General features: G+C 39.6%; 1 protein-coding gene across 1 annotated transcript in view; it reads right to left on the minus strand.

Moving 5' to 3' along the window:
- Window positions 1-17,322, minus strand: part of LOC132403376 (anosmin-1-like) — a 133,797-nt gene that overhangs the window by 58,483 nt on the left and 57,992 nt on the right. The window contains exon 3 of the mRNA XM_059986794.1: window positions 8,751-8,813. Coding sequence (XP_059842777.1) covers window positions 8,751-8,813 — 63 coding nt within the window. The remainder of the gene's footprint in view (window positions 1-8,750; window positions 8,814-17,322) is intronic.

Genomic DNA, 17,322 nt, shown 5'->3' on the forward strand with positions numbered 1-17,322 from the left:
GTGTATACGTTGTTAACTCAGGGAAATTCCAAAACAGAAAACAGCATCATTCAATGGCCTGTGGTAGATGTATGCACTCACATACTGGTGGACTAACAATGCAGAAGCAAACTTTGTCTGCTTCAGAGGTACGTTAAAGGGATCTATCTGAGCTGACAAGAGGGACATCGGGCACCAATTGGAAAGTTAAAAAGTTAAACCTCATTATAGATCTCCTTTGGGAATCAGACGCTGCATCCTGGCCTGGCCATAACTGGACCCCACCTCACTAACACCAAGTAAGACCTTGACATCCTTCCACCCTCTCCCACAGCAATCCTGCCAATTGCTTCACCTGATCTCAAGATCCTGATCTCCCTCTGACTGACACTTTAGAACTCCACTCCTCAACTCTATTGACATCAATTCTTCAGCAACTTCAAAACAAGTGACAGAAAGTTTTTTGCACCTGCTAAATGTACTCTATTCTGTGCAAACCTAGACAACACAAATACCTACATCAGGATGCTGTTATCAACTGTAGCTCAGTAGTTAATACAATTATTCCCACATTCCTGAATGAGAAGTTGCAGAACCTGGGCCTCTGTACCTCCCTCTACAACTGGATCCTTGACTTCCTAAATAGAACACGACAGTCTGTGCAGATTGGTGATAACATATCCTCCTCATTGACGATCAACACTCGCACACCTCCGGGGTGTGTGCTTAGCCCACTGCTCTGCTCGCAGTATACACATGATTGCGTGGCTAGGCATAGCTCAAATACCATCTATAAATTTGCTGACGATACAACCATTTTTGGTAGAATCTCAGATGCTGATGAGAGGGCGTAGAGGAGTGAGATAAGCCAACCAGTGGAATGGTGCCGCAGCAACAACCTGGCACTCAACATCAGTAGACGAAAGAGCTGGTTGTGGACTTCAGGAAAGGTAAGACAAAGGAACACATACCAATCCTCATAGAGGGATTAAGAGTGGAGAGAGTGAACAGCTTCAAGTTCCTGGATGTCAAGATCTCTGAGGATCTAATCTGGTCCCAACATATCAATGTAGTCATAAGGAAGGCAAGACCATATAACCATATAACAATTACAGCACGGAAACAGGCCATCTTGGCCCTTCTAGTCCATGCCGAACGCTTACTCTCACCTAGTCCCACCGACCTACATTCAGCTCATAACCCTCCATTCCTTCCCTGTCCATATACTTATCCAATTTTTTAAAAAATGACAATATCGAACCTGCCTCTACCACTTCTACTGGAAGCTTGTTCCACACAGCTACCACTCTCTGAGTAAAGAAGTTCCCCCTCGTGTTACCCCTAAACTTTTGCCCCCTCTCAACTCATGTCCTCTTGTTTGAATCTCCCCTACTCTCAATGGAAAAAGCCTATCCACGTCAACTCTATCTATCCCCCTCATAATTTTAAATACCTCTATCAAGCCCCCCCCCTCAATCTTCTACGCTCCAAAGAATAAAGACCTAACTTGTTCAACCTTTCTCTGTAACTTAGGTGCCGAAACCCAGTTAAAATTCTAGTAAATCTTCTCTGTACTCTCTCTATTTTGTTGACATCTTTCCTATAATTTTGTGACCAGAACTGTACACAATACTCCAAATTTGGCCTCACCAATGCCTTGTACAATTTTAACATTACATTCCAACTCCTATACTCAATGCTCTGATTTATAAAGGCCAGCATACCAAAAGATTTCTTCACCATCCTATCCACATGAGATTCCACCTACAGGGAACTATGCACCATTATTCCTAGATCACTCTGCTCTACTGCATTCCTCAATGCCCTACCATTTACTGTGTATGTCCTATTTTGACTAGTCCTACTAATATGTAGCACCTCACACTTATCAGCATTAAACTCTATTTGCCATCTTTCAGCCCACTCTTCTAACTGGCCTAAATCTCTCTGTAAGCTTTGAAAACCTACTTCATTATCCACAACGCCACCTATCTTAGTATCATCTGCATACTTACTAATCCAAGTTACCACCCCATCATCCAGGTTATTAATGTATATGACAAACAACGTTGGACCCAGTACAGATCCCTGAGGCACACCACTAGTCACTGGCCTCCAACCTGACAAACAGTTATCCACCATTACTCTCTGGCATCTCCCATCCAGCCACTGTTGAATCCATTTTACTACTTCAATATTAATACCTAACGATTGAACTTACCTAACTAACCTTCTGTGTGGAACCTTGTCAAAGGCCTTACTGAAGTCCATATAGACAACATCCACTGCTTTACCCTTGTCAACTTTCCTAGTAACCTCTTCATAAACTTCAATAAGATTTGTCAAACATGACCTTCCATGCACAAATCTATGTTGACTGTTCCTAATCAGACCCTGTCTATCCAGATAATTATATATACCATCTCTTAGAATATTTTCCATTAATTTACTCACCACTGACGTCAAACTTACAGGCCAATAATTGCTAAGGCAGCAGCTATACTTAATAAGGAATTTGAAGAGATTTGGTATGTCAACAAATACACACTCAAAAACTTCTATAGTTGTACTGTGGAGAGCATTCTGACAGGCTGCATCACTGTCTGGTATGGAGGGGCTACTGCACAGGACCAAAAGAAGCTGCAGAAGATAGTAAATCTAGTCAGCTTCATTTTGGGCTCTAGCCTACAAAGTACCCAGGACATCTTCAGAGAGAGGTGTCTCAGAAAGGCAGCGTCCATCAGTAAGGACCTCCAGCACCCAGGGCATTCCCTTTTCTCACTGTTACCATCGGGAAGGAGGTACAGAAGCCTGAAGGCACAAACTCAGCTTCTTCCCCTCTGCCATCTGTTTCTTTGAAGCTTTGGAGACTACCTCACTTTTTTTGATATACAAATATCTAGTTTTGCACATTTTAAAAAATCTATTCAATATACATAATTGATTTACTTGTTCATTTATTATGTTTTATTTTATTTATTATTATTTTTTCTCTTTCTGCTAGATTATGTATTGCATTGAACTGCTGCTGCTAAGATAACAATTCTCACATCACATGCAGGTGATAATAAACCTGATTCTGATTCTGAAATATTTGCTGACCTACCACACACACACACTTACTGCAAGATGCTGAAAGATTTCTAGGATAGTAACTTTTATATAATCAATTTCTATGCTATAAACTATCAAGATATTCTTTGCAGATGCTCAAGAGCAGGGGTTTCCTAATGACTCTGTGTGGGGAGTATTTAAAAACAGTAACATACTTCAAGTATTCTTTGTCCAAATTTCTCCAACTAGCTGGAAATACATCAAAATTCTACACAATGTTGGAACTAAATTTAATACTTAACAAGAATAGAAAAACGAAAGGAGCAGATTACAATATTTTTGCAAATACATGAGAGCCCAGTGCCATTCAGTAAGAATAACTTGAGCTTTACTTTGTTCTGGCTTGTGGAGCAACTGCTGAAAGACAAGTGAAAGTTTACGTTATTCAGGTTGCAAATTCCATAAAATATGTGAATACAAACTGAATGGTTAGCAATAGAGGAGCTGGTACCAAGCAGTAATTGAGAACAATGAAAGGAGTGGGCTAGGGGATAAAGCTTCTTTTTGAAGGACAGAAGGAGAAATGGAGAAATACAGTACAACATGATAACAGTAATTTTTGTCTGTTAGCACCATGCATCCTCTCAGTGTAATTCTTGGGTAACTGTAAAGACACTAGAACAAGAAACACATTTTAAATGTTCTATCATCAATTAACCACTATTGTATATTTCAAATGTGCAACTTTTACTCTGCTTTAATGCACATGATTACTGCATAATAACTGCTGGGCTTCACAAGTAAACCCAGGTGATGCAGTGGTTGGATTGCTACTGTCCATCTCGTCTTGGTCAAGATGCGATAATGTTAGCTGAAGATTTTCTTTCAGTGCAGTGAAAGATCCCTAACATTCAGATGTGCCTACAACCGGAAAATCTTTGCAAGTTTACAATATGCTGCCATTTTAAATTGCTGGTAGGTATGGTTTCGAGCAATGTGGTAGCTACCCTGAATGGCTTTGTGATGGTTTGGTTTCGAGCAATGTGGTAGCTACCCTGAATGGCTTTGTGAATTTTCAAAAGCATGATGAATCATCAGGGCACAGATGCACTAAACAAAGGGATAATGGCAGAAATACATTTAAATGATTGCCACGTAGGAAACTGATAAAAGATAGCTTGCGTGTGTTGGAAGAGGATTTTTCTAATCCACTGCTAAACAAAACACAGTTTTGGCCAGGAGGGTTTAAATTGGTGAGGTAGAACTTCAAAGAGAGCGAAGTGTAATACAAACAAAGTTAAAGCCAATTTAAGGTGGGCGATTGAGGTAAGCTAAATTGAAAGGTGAGCACCTGTGTTAATAAGTTAAATGGACCAACCTGAGTTCAAAGCGACTAAAAGTGAAGTAATTACACAAAACAGCACCTGAGTAAAGTTAAATGATAAAAGGAAGCAAACAGGAAGAATGTAAAAAGAAAAAGACATCAATCCCAAATCAAAGAGGAATATCAAGAGTGTTGAAGACAGCTATATAATCCTTTAAAGTCTAAAAGCCCTTCTCAGGACATTAAGGAATGAAATCTGCCACTCATATCTGGTGTAGCCTAAAAATGACACTAGAGCCAGAGCAATGTGACTGACTCTTGAATGTCCTGGTAAACCACTCAGTTGTATTTAGTGAAAGGATACGAGGCAAGTGGGGAGGGTGGAAGGGGCAGGAAGGAGCAGGGAAAGAGAATGAGAAGGCAAGAGATAAGAGGAAGAAGAAGAGGAAAGTGAGAGTGGTTTCCAAGATTATAAAGAAATAAATGAAGTGATCTAGAAGACACCTCAACCTTAAACAGAGTTGGTAGGCTATAGAATTCCAGCAAATGTTATAGAGGTGAAGGCTTAGGAATATTTTCAGAAATAATTGTATCAATGAAGTTGAGAGGGGAGTGAATGACTTCACAACTCTCTGTTGGTTTACTAAAAGGGAGAATTTATCATCTTCATCTTCTGATAGCTTAAGTAAACACATTCACTTAAATTTGAACCAATTAGTGAATAGCAGAAAGAAACTTGGATTTCCTGTGAAGCAGTTGATACTGGTAGCTTAAAGACAAGAAACTAAATTTTTAAAAATTGGAACTAAAATCACAAAGATGTATCAAACATGCAGCATCACTTTTGCTTTTTTTAAAGAATTTAATGCCCTTTGGAATTTGAAGCCCAGTATGGATGCTGTGATTAAATATCGTCACCAGGAGATGTACCTGGGCTAACAGGTACAGGTACAAGCAAAACTTCAGTGAATGGTGGAGCCTGGCTGATGACCCTGTAGCAGACTTTAAGGGCACTGTTGGAGGTGTGGCAGGTATGTGATGCCAAGCAGTGAACATCTTCCTGTAAATTTTATTGAACATAGAACAATACCACATAGGACCAGGCCCTCTGCTCCACAATGTTTGTGTTGATCATATTGCTAATTTAAACAAATATCTGCATATGGCCCATATCTCTCATCCTCTGCCTGTTGAGGTGCTTCTGTAAATGTCTCCTAAGTGTTGCTGTTGTATCTGCTTTCACCACCTTCCTGGCAGCACATTTCAGGCAACCCTGTGTAAAAAAAATCTTGTCTGGCAAACCTCCTTTAAACTCCCCCCCCCCCACCTTAAATCTATGTCCTCCTGTACTTGAAACCTGGACAAAATGATTTTGACCATCTATCCTATCTATGCTTCTCATAATTTACCCCTCTGACTCTGACACTCTGACAAAAAGAAATGGTGTTTCTTTTTTACCATTCAACACAGTGAGTGACATCATATGTCCGAACAAGCTTGTAGATTGATTTTCTGTTTTATACTTTTCTGACCTTGTGGAAACCAACATTGCCATGCATACCCTCCCTCCACACAAAACAAAACTCTTATTGACTGCAGTTTGAAAACCTATGAATGAAGATATTGAAAGAACCTACTGTCTAGCAAATCAACAGATTAATGAGATGTCCAAAGTGACCTTCACCACCCAGTATAGGTAAATAGTTATTTTAAGTTTAGCATGTTGCATAGTGACCTACAGTTGACAATTCTTCTCAAATGTTTCTGACCTGGCTCTGACACAAGGATATGTGTTGTTCTCATTGTAAACATTGTATTTGAGTTAAATGCAAAGTACCTTCAGAATACAAAACCGTCAATAGACATGAGAAACGTTTGTACACATTCAGCTTAATTCCAATTACTGGTTGCCAAGAATCCAGAATTCCAGCAATGTGCTTAAACAGCTGTAAATTCCTCATACATGCACAATTAAATGGCATTCATTATCAAAAATATAAAAGGAAGATTGTCTAGAATTTGTAACAGTTTCCTGTAAGTCCACAGCATAGGCAACAGGGTAATCAGGCATTAGAAGTAACCCTCATTTAATAAATGCTGGACAAGATATTTTTCCACACTGCCCCAAATTTAACTTAACCTATAAAGTGGTTTTGCATATAGTGTGAAACTTTGATGACCTTATGTCTAACTATTCTGAAAGCTCTAGGGTGGGGCATTCAAACTCATCAGATGAATTTCCCATGTTCCTTTTCCACTCACTGGTGCTCTGGTTTCATGGACCCTTTCTTCTCACTAGGGACTTTGTTCCCATATTTCATTTCTAGTCATCAAGATCTCGCATTTCATTCATTGGGGTTCTCGTGACTCCTAACCTCTTTCCAACATTGATTCTGTGGGTTTTTTATGAACTAGGCCTCAAGTAAAGGAATGAGCTTCTGTCAATTTGTGCTTCCAAGTGAAGATTATAGGAATTTAGATGCAATAGCATCTTATTTAAGAAGATAATTAAAACACTAATTTAATAAAGATAAAGATTGATTTTATTTGTTACATGTACATCGAAGTATACAGTAAAATGTGTCATTTGCATCAAATCAAATCAGCAAGGATTCTGCTGGGTGGCCTGCAAGAGTTGCTATGCTTCCAGCGCTAACGTAGCATGCTCATAATTCACTCGCTCTAACCATACATCCTCGGAATGTGGGAGGAAGCTGGAGCATGAGGAGGAAACCCACTTGGTCATGAAGAGAACATACAAACTCCTGATAGACTGTGGTGAGAATCAAACCCCAATCTTATGGTTGACACTGTAAAGTGACACGCTAACGGCTATGGTACTGTGCCATATCAGATGAATAAAATATATAGGACAGGTACACTTTGTATGTGGCCCTCAGCTTTATTCCAACCAGAGTGTACTGATATTCCAGACTTCTGCATGCTAATCCTATGTTCTCTATGGAATCATTGTTTAGATATTAGCATGACCTGGTCCAATATCAAATTGGTCACCTATCTCTCGCAGCTCCTCCTTCTCCTGTAGCTGCAGTAAGGCAGGGGATAACATGGGGTACTGACAGAAGAGAGTGCAGGCACTGTAAAATCTTAAGCCGAACAAAACCTTTGAGAGCTGGATTCGGCTTTGAACAGCCTTCTCTGAGCATGGAAATTCAGTAAGGCAAGAGTCAAGATGAAAAGATGACAGTGACCATACACAAACATAGTGGAGTCATCCAGGATGAACATGGCCCTTGAAAGCCTAGCAACACACAAAAGATGCTGGAGGAACTCAGCAGGCCAGGCAGCATCTATGGAAAAAAGTAGAGTTGACACCTTCTTTGTATAGTCTTTGTGTTTAAGCCTGGAAACCAAAGTCACTAAGCATGCCAAGACAAAGTAAAGATGCAAATGAAAGATTCTAGGGCAGAACTTACTATCCAACAGTTACTGTACCAATTTTCAATTATTATTGGCCTATAACACAGACTTAATTAGTTATTAACACTTGAAATATGTATTATGCTTGGTATTTAAATATGCAAATGATGGGATTCAGATATGCACAAAGTTTTGGTTGGATCACTAACCTCACGGACATTTATTTATTGATGTACAGTGGGGAATAGGCCCTATATCTGTATATAACTGGTCAATTCCTGTATAAAAATGGCATTTCTTTGTTCAAACTTCAGAATAGTTTGGTGACAGGGGCTAGGTGTTCTCCTTGTGCACAAATAAATAATGTGTGATGGAGGAACAAGTGCAAGTTTTCAGAGTTCATTTAATTGGCAACAGCACCACCATAATCATGCTCTCATCCTTGTTCGTCAGAAACTACCTTTCACTAGGCTGGCTCCTCTATTGTCTTTCCATGTATGTGCTTTGATGCCCATCTTTCTTTCCCCACTATACTCCATCACTCTCTAAGCTGCTTGGTCCATTTTCATCTGTTCCTATTCTCCACTCCATCTTTCATCCCCTCAATTCTCCCTTCTTTATTGTACATATCAACTATTCCTCTGCTATCCTTTTGACTCTGACTTTAGTCCAATATTGACCCCAATAAGTTGTAGCTAGCATATCAAGCCATCTTTGTCAAGGCAATATGTAATGTTCCTTTCCAGTTCTTCTTGTTGACAAGATAAACCTACCTACCACTGCTTTTCTAATGGGTATAGCTCATTCGTGAACTGACTGTGGTCTTGATTTTCTGTCTCCAGAGCCACAGGAGGCCAAAGAATATAAAATAAAATAGCATTAAACGTTTTGTTTTTATTTCCTACTTGTAATGAACTCAAATTAACACAGGCTTAGTTGTCATGGGAATGGTCCATTCCTTCTTCAGAACAAACAGAATTCTTTCAACATTCTCCACTAAAATTTTTCCTACCTCACACTGTTGACGGCATTGGGTTTTCTTCGTATCCCACAACTTCTTGCAAGGTTGCAGACACTGTAATAAAGGGAAAAAATAGTCCTTAGCTCATTAGTTTTACCACAATGAGACAGACCCACTCCCTCCCAAACCATACAGCATCTTTTACTTTTGTTTCTTACCCAATTCATATCATTATTTTTATTGCAACATTAGTATACAATACAGAATATCCCAGATGGTACTGTAGCCCTTTTAATCATCATCAAGCTGGACACAAATATACTTATGAAAATACAGTACATATGCAGTTACTTGACCCAAACAATTGATGATGAAGTTATACAACACGTTCATTAATTCAAAGGTAAAAAATAATTCTGATCACAAATAAAATACCTAGCCTATATAAAATTCTTCATGCATGTCATGCAAATCAAATGAAAGATGCTGATGAACGAATCAAACACCTAATATCTGCAAGCAGCCATAAGTGAGAGAGTCTTACAACTTTTGCTGAAACCATCAGCAAGCTCGCCTTTTCTATTCTCCATTGTTTAAATATTTCCATCAACCTCACTTTCTGCAGTTTCAAAGTGGGTTAAAGCAAGTGGTTTGAGATTTGAAATGTAATATTTAAAGTATGTTTTGAGGAACTGAATGACAAACTTGTGTGGTGCAAATAACCATTTAGACTAATTATTCAAAGTTGTATAAAATGGACATCTGTTTTGCATTATCAAAGCAGACCATGTGTCACATATCTAGACCTTATATGAACCAGATCATCTGAGGGCCCTAAATTAAGCTGTCTATCAGAAGAAAATGAAATTTAATGATATTGCCATTTAAACATTTTAAAATTTTAAACATTCTCCTTTATGCCTCTGTACTGAACAAGATGGTAAGAAAGTCTAACACTATTCTTCCAATGACGTAAAATTCTAAATGGTTACCTTACATTCACTTGTATTGACTAATTTACAATATCAATGATATTGTATTGTTTGGAACTACTGCAAATTTACCAAAAGTTTTCCATTATTTATGCACTTGATACAAATCTTGTGCATAAATTATTTAATGTTTAATATTTTATATTTTATTCAATGAAGAGAAAACAACATTGTTTTTTGATGTATCAGTGATAACTTTATATAGAACACAGACATGAAGTCTGTTCAATCATTCAACAGAACTGTTAATACATATTCACTTTGTCTTCATGTAGGTTTTATCAAGTAGAGGATGTTGGCACCAGAGAGGTGTAAAAAATTAAACACACTATCCTGATCACTCTAGACTTGCAAGCACCAACACAGGACTGACGCATTTGGAAAATTAAGCAGTGTCAAAACATTGGAAAAAAAAGGAAAAGAAATTCAGTTGTTTCATGATGGCTTCTTCTGATTTGGCCCTGGAAATTTTCAGGTAACTGTCAGTGCTCAGACTTTGTTCGACAACAATAATTAACCCTCAATTGACCTCCAGATGTCATACACAAGCATCAGTAAAATTATTTTGCCTCAAAGGAACAGATCATGTCAACTGTGACTACAGCGCCTTGGCATAATAAATTGTGTGCATTATATAATGTAACACCTTTCATTAAAGAGCATTTGTTATTGAAATGTTCATGACTAATTCCAAAAAACATGTTCACAACATACTAAAATCTTGAATCTAATACATTTCCCCGATCCTACAAACATGTTTGCAAGCATGAAAAGAGATAAATGAATCATTTATCATTTCCTCCTGTTTCTTAAACTTCGATGACTTGCTTCTCCCATTTGGGAAAAGGATCCTTAATGTTTCAAAATATGAATTTCAGCCTTATAAAGGAAATAAAAACTGGAAAACAACATTAGGAAAGCAGAGATTAAAATATGGTTATTAAATGATTTGTTAAAGTTTTTAGTTTAGCACTCTTCTGGAGTGTCCATGAAAGTGATGCCATGGCGCAGAAATAACTACAGCTTACCTAAAGCCACCAAAAGGTGAATCAACCTTAGTAACTGTAAGAATGCCCTGAATTTGAAGAATAATACTCCAAAGACACAAAAAGCTGGTGTAATGCTTCTCAAGCAGAACTACTTCGGCAAAATTCTCCTTTAGGAGTTGAAGATGGATGATGAGGTACATTGTTTTCTGTAATTCTATCAAGCCCATGATGTTTTTTAAAAACCTGCTTATTCCATACATAAAATATGGCTTCATCTCCAATCTTCTTCATGTTATTCATACATTTTTGGTTGGTAAGTTATTTCTAACCTATTCCTTGGCTGATAATAGTGAAGGTGTTCTCTTCTAGCACACAGGTTTTACATCTTTATGTTATTTTCCTTTTTATTAATACCCCCATTCAGCAAAGATGAAGGGCACTGGAACTTCTCCACAACCACTGTGATACATTGGTTTAGCTGAGCTCAACTTGTGTAATGCTTCAGACAACTTTACTATCAACAAATAAGTATCATGATTCGATCATAGTTTAACCCCACAATCTTTTCACTCTGTGGTAGATAGCATGCCACATGGGTTCTTTTATAAGTTTAAAGCCAAGAAAATCTCTATCTCAGAATTTTTCCTTTGAATAAGCCATTTCTTACAAGGATGTTAAATATACATGACTGATTTAGAATTTGTTCAGATTTGAAAATGTGTTTGAAATAGTAAATTGATACAATTAAATAAAGCTTTAGATATAAAGACATAAGAGCAGAATTAGACCATTTGGCCTATCGACTCTGTTCCACTATTCAATCATGGCTGATCCTTTTCTCCCCTCCTCAGCTCCACACCCAAGCCTTCTCACGTAACCATAGAACTATAGAACCAAAGAACCATAGAACACTACAGTACAGTACAGGCCCTTCAGCCCTCCATGTTGTGCTGACCCATATAATCCTTAAAAAAGAGTACTAAACCCACACTACCCCATAACCATCCATTTTTCTTTCATCCATGTGCCTGTCCAAGAGGCTCTTAAATACCCCTAATGTTTTAGCCTCCACCACCATCCCTGGCAAGTCATTCCAGGCACTCACAACCCTCTGTGTAAAAAACTTACCCCTGATGTCTCCCCTAAACTTCCCTCAATTAATTTTGTACATATGCCCTCTGGTGTTTGCTATTGGTGCCCTGGGAAACAGGTACTGACTATCCACCCTATCTATGGCTCTCATAATCTTGTAGAATTCTATCAAGTCCCCTCTCATTCTTCTATACTCCAAACAGAAAAGTCCCAGCTCTGCTAACCTTGCTTCATATGACTTGTTCTCCAAACCAGGCAACATTCTGGTAAATCTCCTCTGCACCCTCTCCATAACTTCCACATCCTTCCCATAATGAGGTGACCAGAATTGAACACAATACTCTAAGTGAGGTCTCACCAGAGATTTGTAGAATTGCAACATGACCTCTCTACTCTTGAACTCAATCCCCTGTTAATGAAGCCTAGCATCCCATAGGCCTTCTTAACTACCCTAGCAACCTTGAGGGATGTATGGATTTGAACCCCAAGGTCCCTTTGTTAATCCACACTCTTAGGTAACTGACCATTAATCCTGTACTCAGTCATCTCGTTTGTCCTTCCGAAATGCATCACCTCATACTTGTCCAGATTGAACTCCATCTACCATTTTTCTGCCCAACTCTGCAGCCTGTCTATATCCTCTTGTAACCTTCGACCACTTACAGCTCCATCCAAAACTCCTCCAATCTTCGTGTCATCTACAAACTTACTCACCTATCCTTCTATCTCTACATCCTGGTCATTTATAAAAATCACAAATAGCAGGGGTCCCAGGACAGATCCCTGTGGCACTCCACTAGTCACCGACCTCCAGGCAGAATACTTTCCTTCCACAACTACCCTCTGCTTTCTTCCTTTAAGCCAATTTTTTATCCAAACAGACAAGGTTCCACTTATCCTATGCCTCATGACTTTCTGGATGAGCCTCTCATGAGGGACCTTGTCAAATGTTTTGGTAGAGTCCATGTAGACCACATCCACTGCCCTACCCTCATCAATTTCTTTTGTTACCTCTTCAAAAAACTCAATCAGGCTCATGAGGCACAATCTTCCCTTCACAAAGCCATGTTGACTATCCATGAGTAGACTGTACTTCTCCAAATGCTCATAGATTCTATCCTTAAGAATCCTTTCCAGTAGTTTGCATACCACTGACGTAAGACTCACCAGTCTATAGTTCCCAGGTTTCTCCCTATTACTTTTTTTAAACAAGAGAACTACATTTGCCATTCTCCAGTCCTCTGACACTTCCCTTGCAGCCAAAGTGGATTCAAAGATCATAGCTAATGCTCCTGCAATCTCTTCTCTCAATTCCCACAACAACCCGGGGTGCATCATATCCGGCCCTGGGGATTTATCAATCTTAATGTTTTTAAGAAGATCCAGCACTTCTTCTTCCTTAATCTCCACATTGTCCAGCACACAGGCCCACTCGACTTCAACCTCATCCTGATCAAGATCCTTTTCACTTGTGAATACTGAAGCAAAGTATTCATTTAGGACATCCCTAAACTCCTCTGCCTCCAGGCACATGTTGCCCTCTATCCTTTAGCAGTCCCACCTTCATTCTTATTATCCTCCTATTCTTCACATACACATATACATCTTGGGGTTCTCCTTAATCCTACATGCCAAGGCCTTCCCATGCCCCCTTCGAGCTCTCCTAAGTCCTTTCTTTAGCTCCTTCCTGGCTACCCTATATTTCTCATGAGCCCCTCCTACTTCCTGCTTCTTATATCTAACAGTATGCTTACTTTTTCCTCTTGACGAGTTGCCTCACATGTTTCGTCAGCCAGGGTTCCCTTTTCCTACCATTTTTTCCTTGCCTCAGTGAGACAAACCTATCCTGAACCCAGCTCAAGTGGTCCCTAAACTTCTCCCACATTACTTCTGTGCTTTCCCCTTTGAACATCTGTTTCCAATTTACTCTCACTAGTTCCTGCCTCATCCCTTCAAAGTTATCCCTTCCCCAGTTAAGCACTACCATTTCATCTGATTTTATCCCTTTCCATAGCTATGCTGAAGCTAAGGGAGTTGTGGTCACTCTCACCAAAATGCTCCCCCACCAAGAGGTCTGTCACCTGACCAGGTTCATTACCCAGAACTAGATCCAGTATAGCCTCTCCTCTCATTGGCCAGTTCACATACTGTGTCAGGAATCCTTCTTGAACACACCTGACAAATTCAGCCCCATCTATCCCCCTTGCACTCAGGAGGTGCCAGTCAATATGAGGGAAGTTGAAATCACCCATAACTACTACACTGTATTTCCAGCACCATTCTAAAATCTGCCTGCTTATCTGCTCCTTGGTGTCCCAAGGGCTATCTGGGTGCCTATAGACTACTCCCAGCACAGTGATTGATCCCTTCCTATTTCTGACTTCCACCTAGACTGACTCCATGGACACTCCTTCTGCTGCTTCCTCCCTTTCTATAGCCGTGATACTATCCCTGACCTGCAATGCCACTCCCCCACTTTTCTACCTCCCATCCTATTCCTTTTAAAACACCTGAACCCCGAGACCTGCATCTTGCAATCCTGCCCTTCCTCCAACCAAGTTTCAGTAACGGCCACAACATCGTAATTCCACGTAATTCCATGCTCTAAGTTCATCCTCCTTGTTCCTAATGCTCCTAGCATTGAAATAGACACGTTTCAACCCCTTTAACTGGCTACAATTATGTTCTGTCCCCTGCCTGTCCTTCCTCAACTTAGAACTCTTAGCATCATGCCCTCGTCCTTCTACCTTAATCCCTGAACTCACATTCTGATTCCCACCTCCCTGCCAAACTAGTTTAAACCCTCCCCAACAGCTGTATCAAATCTGCCCGCCAGGATATTGGTCCCCCTGGGATTCAAGTGCAACCCATCCTTTTTGTGCAGGTCACACGCGCCCAAAAAGAGGTCCCAATGATCCAGAAATCTGAATCCCTGCCCCCTGCTCTAATCCCTCAGCCACACATTAATCCTCCACCTCATTCTATTCCTATTCTCACTGTCACATGGCACAGGCAGTAATCCCGAGATTACTACCTTTGAGGTCCTGCTTTTCAACTTCCTTCCTAACTCCCTGTAGTCTTCTTTCAGAACCTCTTCCCTTTTCCTACCTATGTCATTGGTACCAATATGTACCACGACCTCTGTCTGTTCTCCCTCCCACTGCAGGATATCTTGGACGCGATCAGAAACATCCCGGACCCTGGCACCTGGGAGGCAAACTACCATCCGAGCTTCTTTCCTGCATCCACAGAATCGTCTGTCTGAACCCCTGACTATAGAGTCCCCTATCACTACTGCCTTCCTCTTCCTTTCCCTACCCTTCTGAGCCACAGGGCCAGACTCTGTGCCAGAGGCACGGCCACTGTCGCTTCCAGGTAGGCTGTCCCCCCAATAGTACTCAAACAGGAGTACATATTGTCAAGGGGTACAGCCACAGGGGTACTCTCTAGTACCTGACTCTTCCCCTTCCCTCTCCTGACTGTGACCCATTTCTCTGTCTCCCGTGGCCCCAGAGTGACCACCTGCCTGTAACTCCTGTAACTGTAACCTTTAATGCCATATCCAATCAAGAACCTATCAACCTCTGCCTTAAATACACCCCAAAACCTGGCCTCCATAGCTGCCTATGGTAACAAATTCCACAAATTCACCACTCTCCAGCTAAAGAAATTTCTCCGCATCTCTGTTTTAAATGGACGCCCCTCTATCCTGAGACCCTTTTGTCCTACACTACTCCACCAAGGGAAACATCCTTTCCACATCTACTCTATTTAGGCCTTTCAACATTCAACAAGTTATGGGCAAATGTTAATTTATCTGGCAATCCTTAACAATACAGAGCCAGCAATATGCAGCATGTACACAGTAATTTTCTCATCACCACGGGAAGTTTTACTTGGCAATAGGTACAATTTGCTCCTGAAGACTTTGTAATTTATATCCACCTCTGTTTAATTGGCTTGATTGTTCAAACATCACCATAATAGACAGGATTTCAGTTGAACAAACATTTCAGCAGTTCTAATTCATTAATGAATCTCATTTTCCAAAAAATTGTTACGAGAAAGATATTGGAACAAATTTCAAAGTAACTTCTAATACATTTATTCATTCAAATATGACCTTATTAGTAAAGTGATAAAGACCTCAAAGGGGATGAAGAGAATGTATCTGCAAGTAACATAGGGAGATTGACATGAAGTAGCATAATTGCCTAGAAATTAGATTTCCCTTATCTTTTGGTGTGTTAAACTGTTATTAAATAACTACCAACAACCTTGAAACCTCCTGTAAAAAGCTGTGAAATTTGTCAAATAGACGTTTGAAATATCTCTAAGGTGATATACACCAGAAGTTTACAGTACATTTCCTAATGGGGACTGCAGAGAATTATTGCAGTGGCCACATATTTACCAAGCTTTGTGCAGAAAAGGTCAACAAATGTTAAAGAACTCATCCCATGGCAGTCACAGACCAGCTGTGTAAAAGATTGCCATGGAAGGGAGGAAAAATGAGGGTTGGGGTGGGAGAGGGGATGGTGGAGGATGAAGTGTTTAGTGTGTGTATCCAAATAGAATGCTCTGTCATGATTGGTCCTATGCTATTTCAAGTTGGAGGTCATTGACGAGATTGGAATTACAGCAAGATGTACTTAAATGATAAACTAAAATAAAAGTACAGTGGATTCTAGTTGATTGGTCCATCGGTTAATTGGGTCAGTCACTTATTTGGGGAAGCTCTTAAAGGACAGAAATAATTGAGAAAATAGCTAGGATTCTATTTGTTTATTTGGGACACTATGCCACTTAATTGGGACAGGAGACTGTTGCCTAACAGTTACTAACTAGCATCAGTTACATGTACTTATGTGGCTGTTAGACTCTACACTGTGCTCAGAGATAACAGTTTTTAAATAGTATCAATTGTGGTTGTTTGTGTTCAAAAAGAAGAGATTTTGTCACTGATAGTTGGCGAGAAATAGGCAGTAAATCCATTCAGGACTTTTGTGCTCACTGCAGCTTCAAGGGATGTATTCAGGCATGGAGATGCAAAAAATGGTCATGTAACAAAAATGAAACAATTTCACTAAATCAACAAGTTAGGCACAATGAAAAATTTGAAGCTATCAACTAACGTCTTGAATGTTTACAATGAAACTTAATATTTGGAGGATGCCAAACATATTGTATGAAGGTATTGCATTATCTGCATTGATTTTATTCATTTATAGTTAATCAAAAGAACATGGCAGAGTACATGATAAATTCATCCATCAATAACTATTTGAAACAAATACATGGTTTACTAGTACTGTAGTAGTTTTAATAACATTCCAATTTGTTCTGTATTTCACTTAAAAACATAATTTGTTTTTCAGTTAAATCATAGTTTGTTGGTTTTATGCCTTTTTAATTATTTCTGTGGAACTTGGGGCAGCCATTAACTGGGCCAAATTGTACTGGCCCCAATGAACCAGAACCCACTGTACTGCAAGGGAAGGATTGTAAAAACAAGTTGATAATTGAAATATGAATATTTGAGATGATATG

This window comes from Hypanus sabinus, chromosome 2 (genome assembly GCF_030144855.1).
Source record: "Hypanus sabinus isolate sHypSab1 chromosome 2, sHypSab1.hap1, whole genome shotgun sequence".
NCBI classification, from domain to species: domain Eukaryota; kingdom Metazoa; phylum Chordata; class Chondrichthyes; order Myliobatiformes; family Dasyatidae; genus Hypanus; species Hypanus sabinus.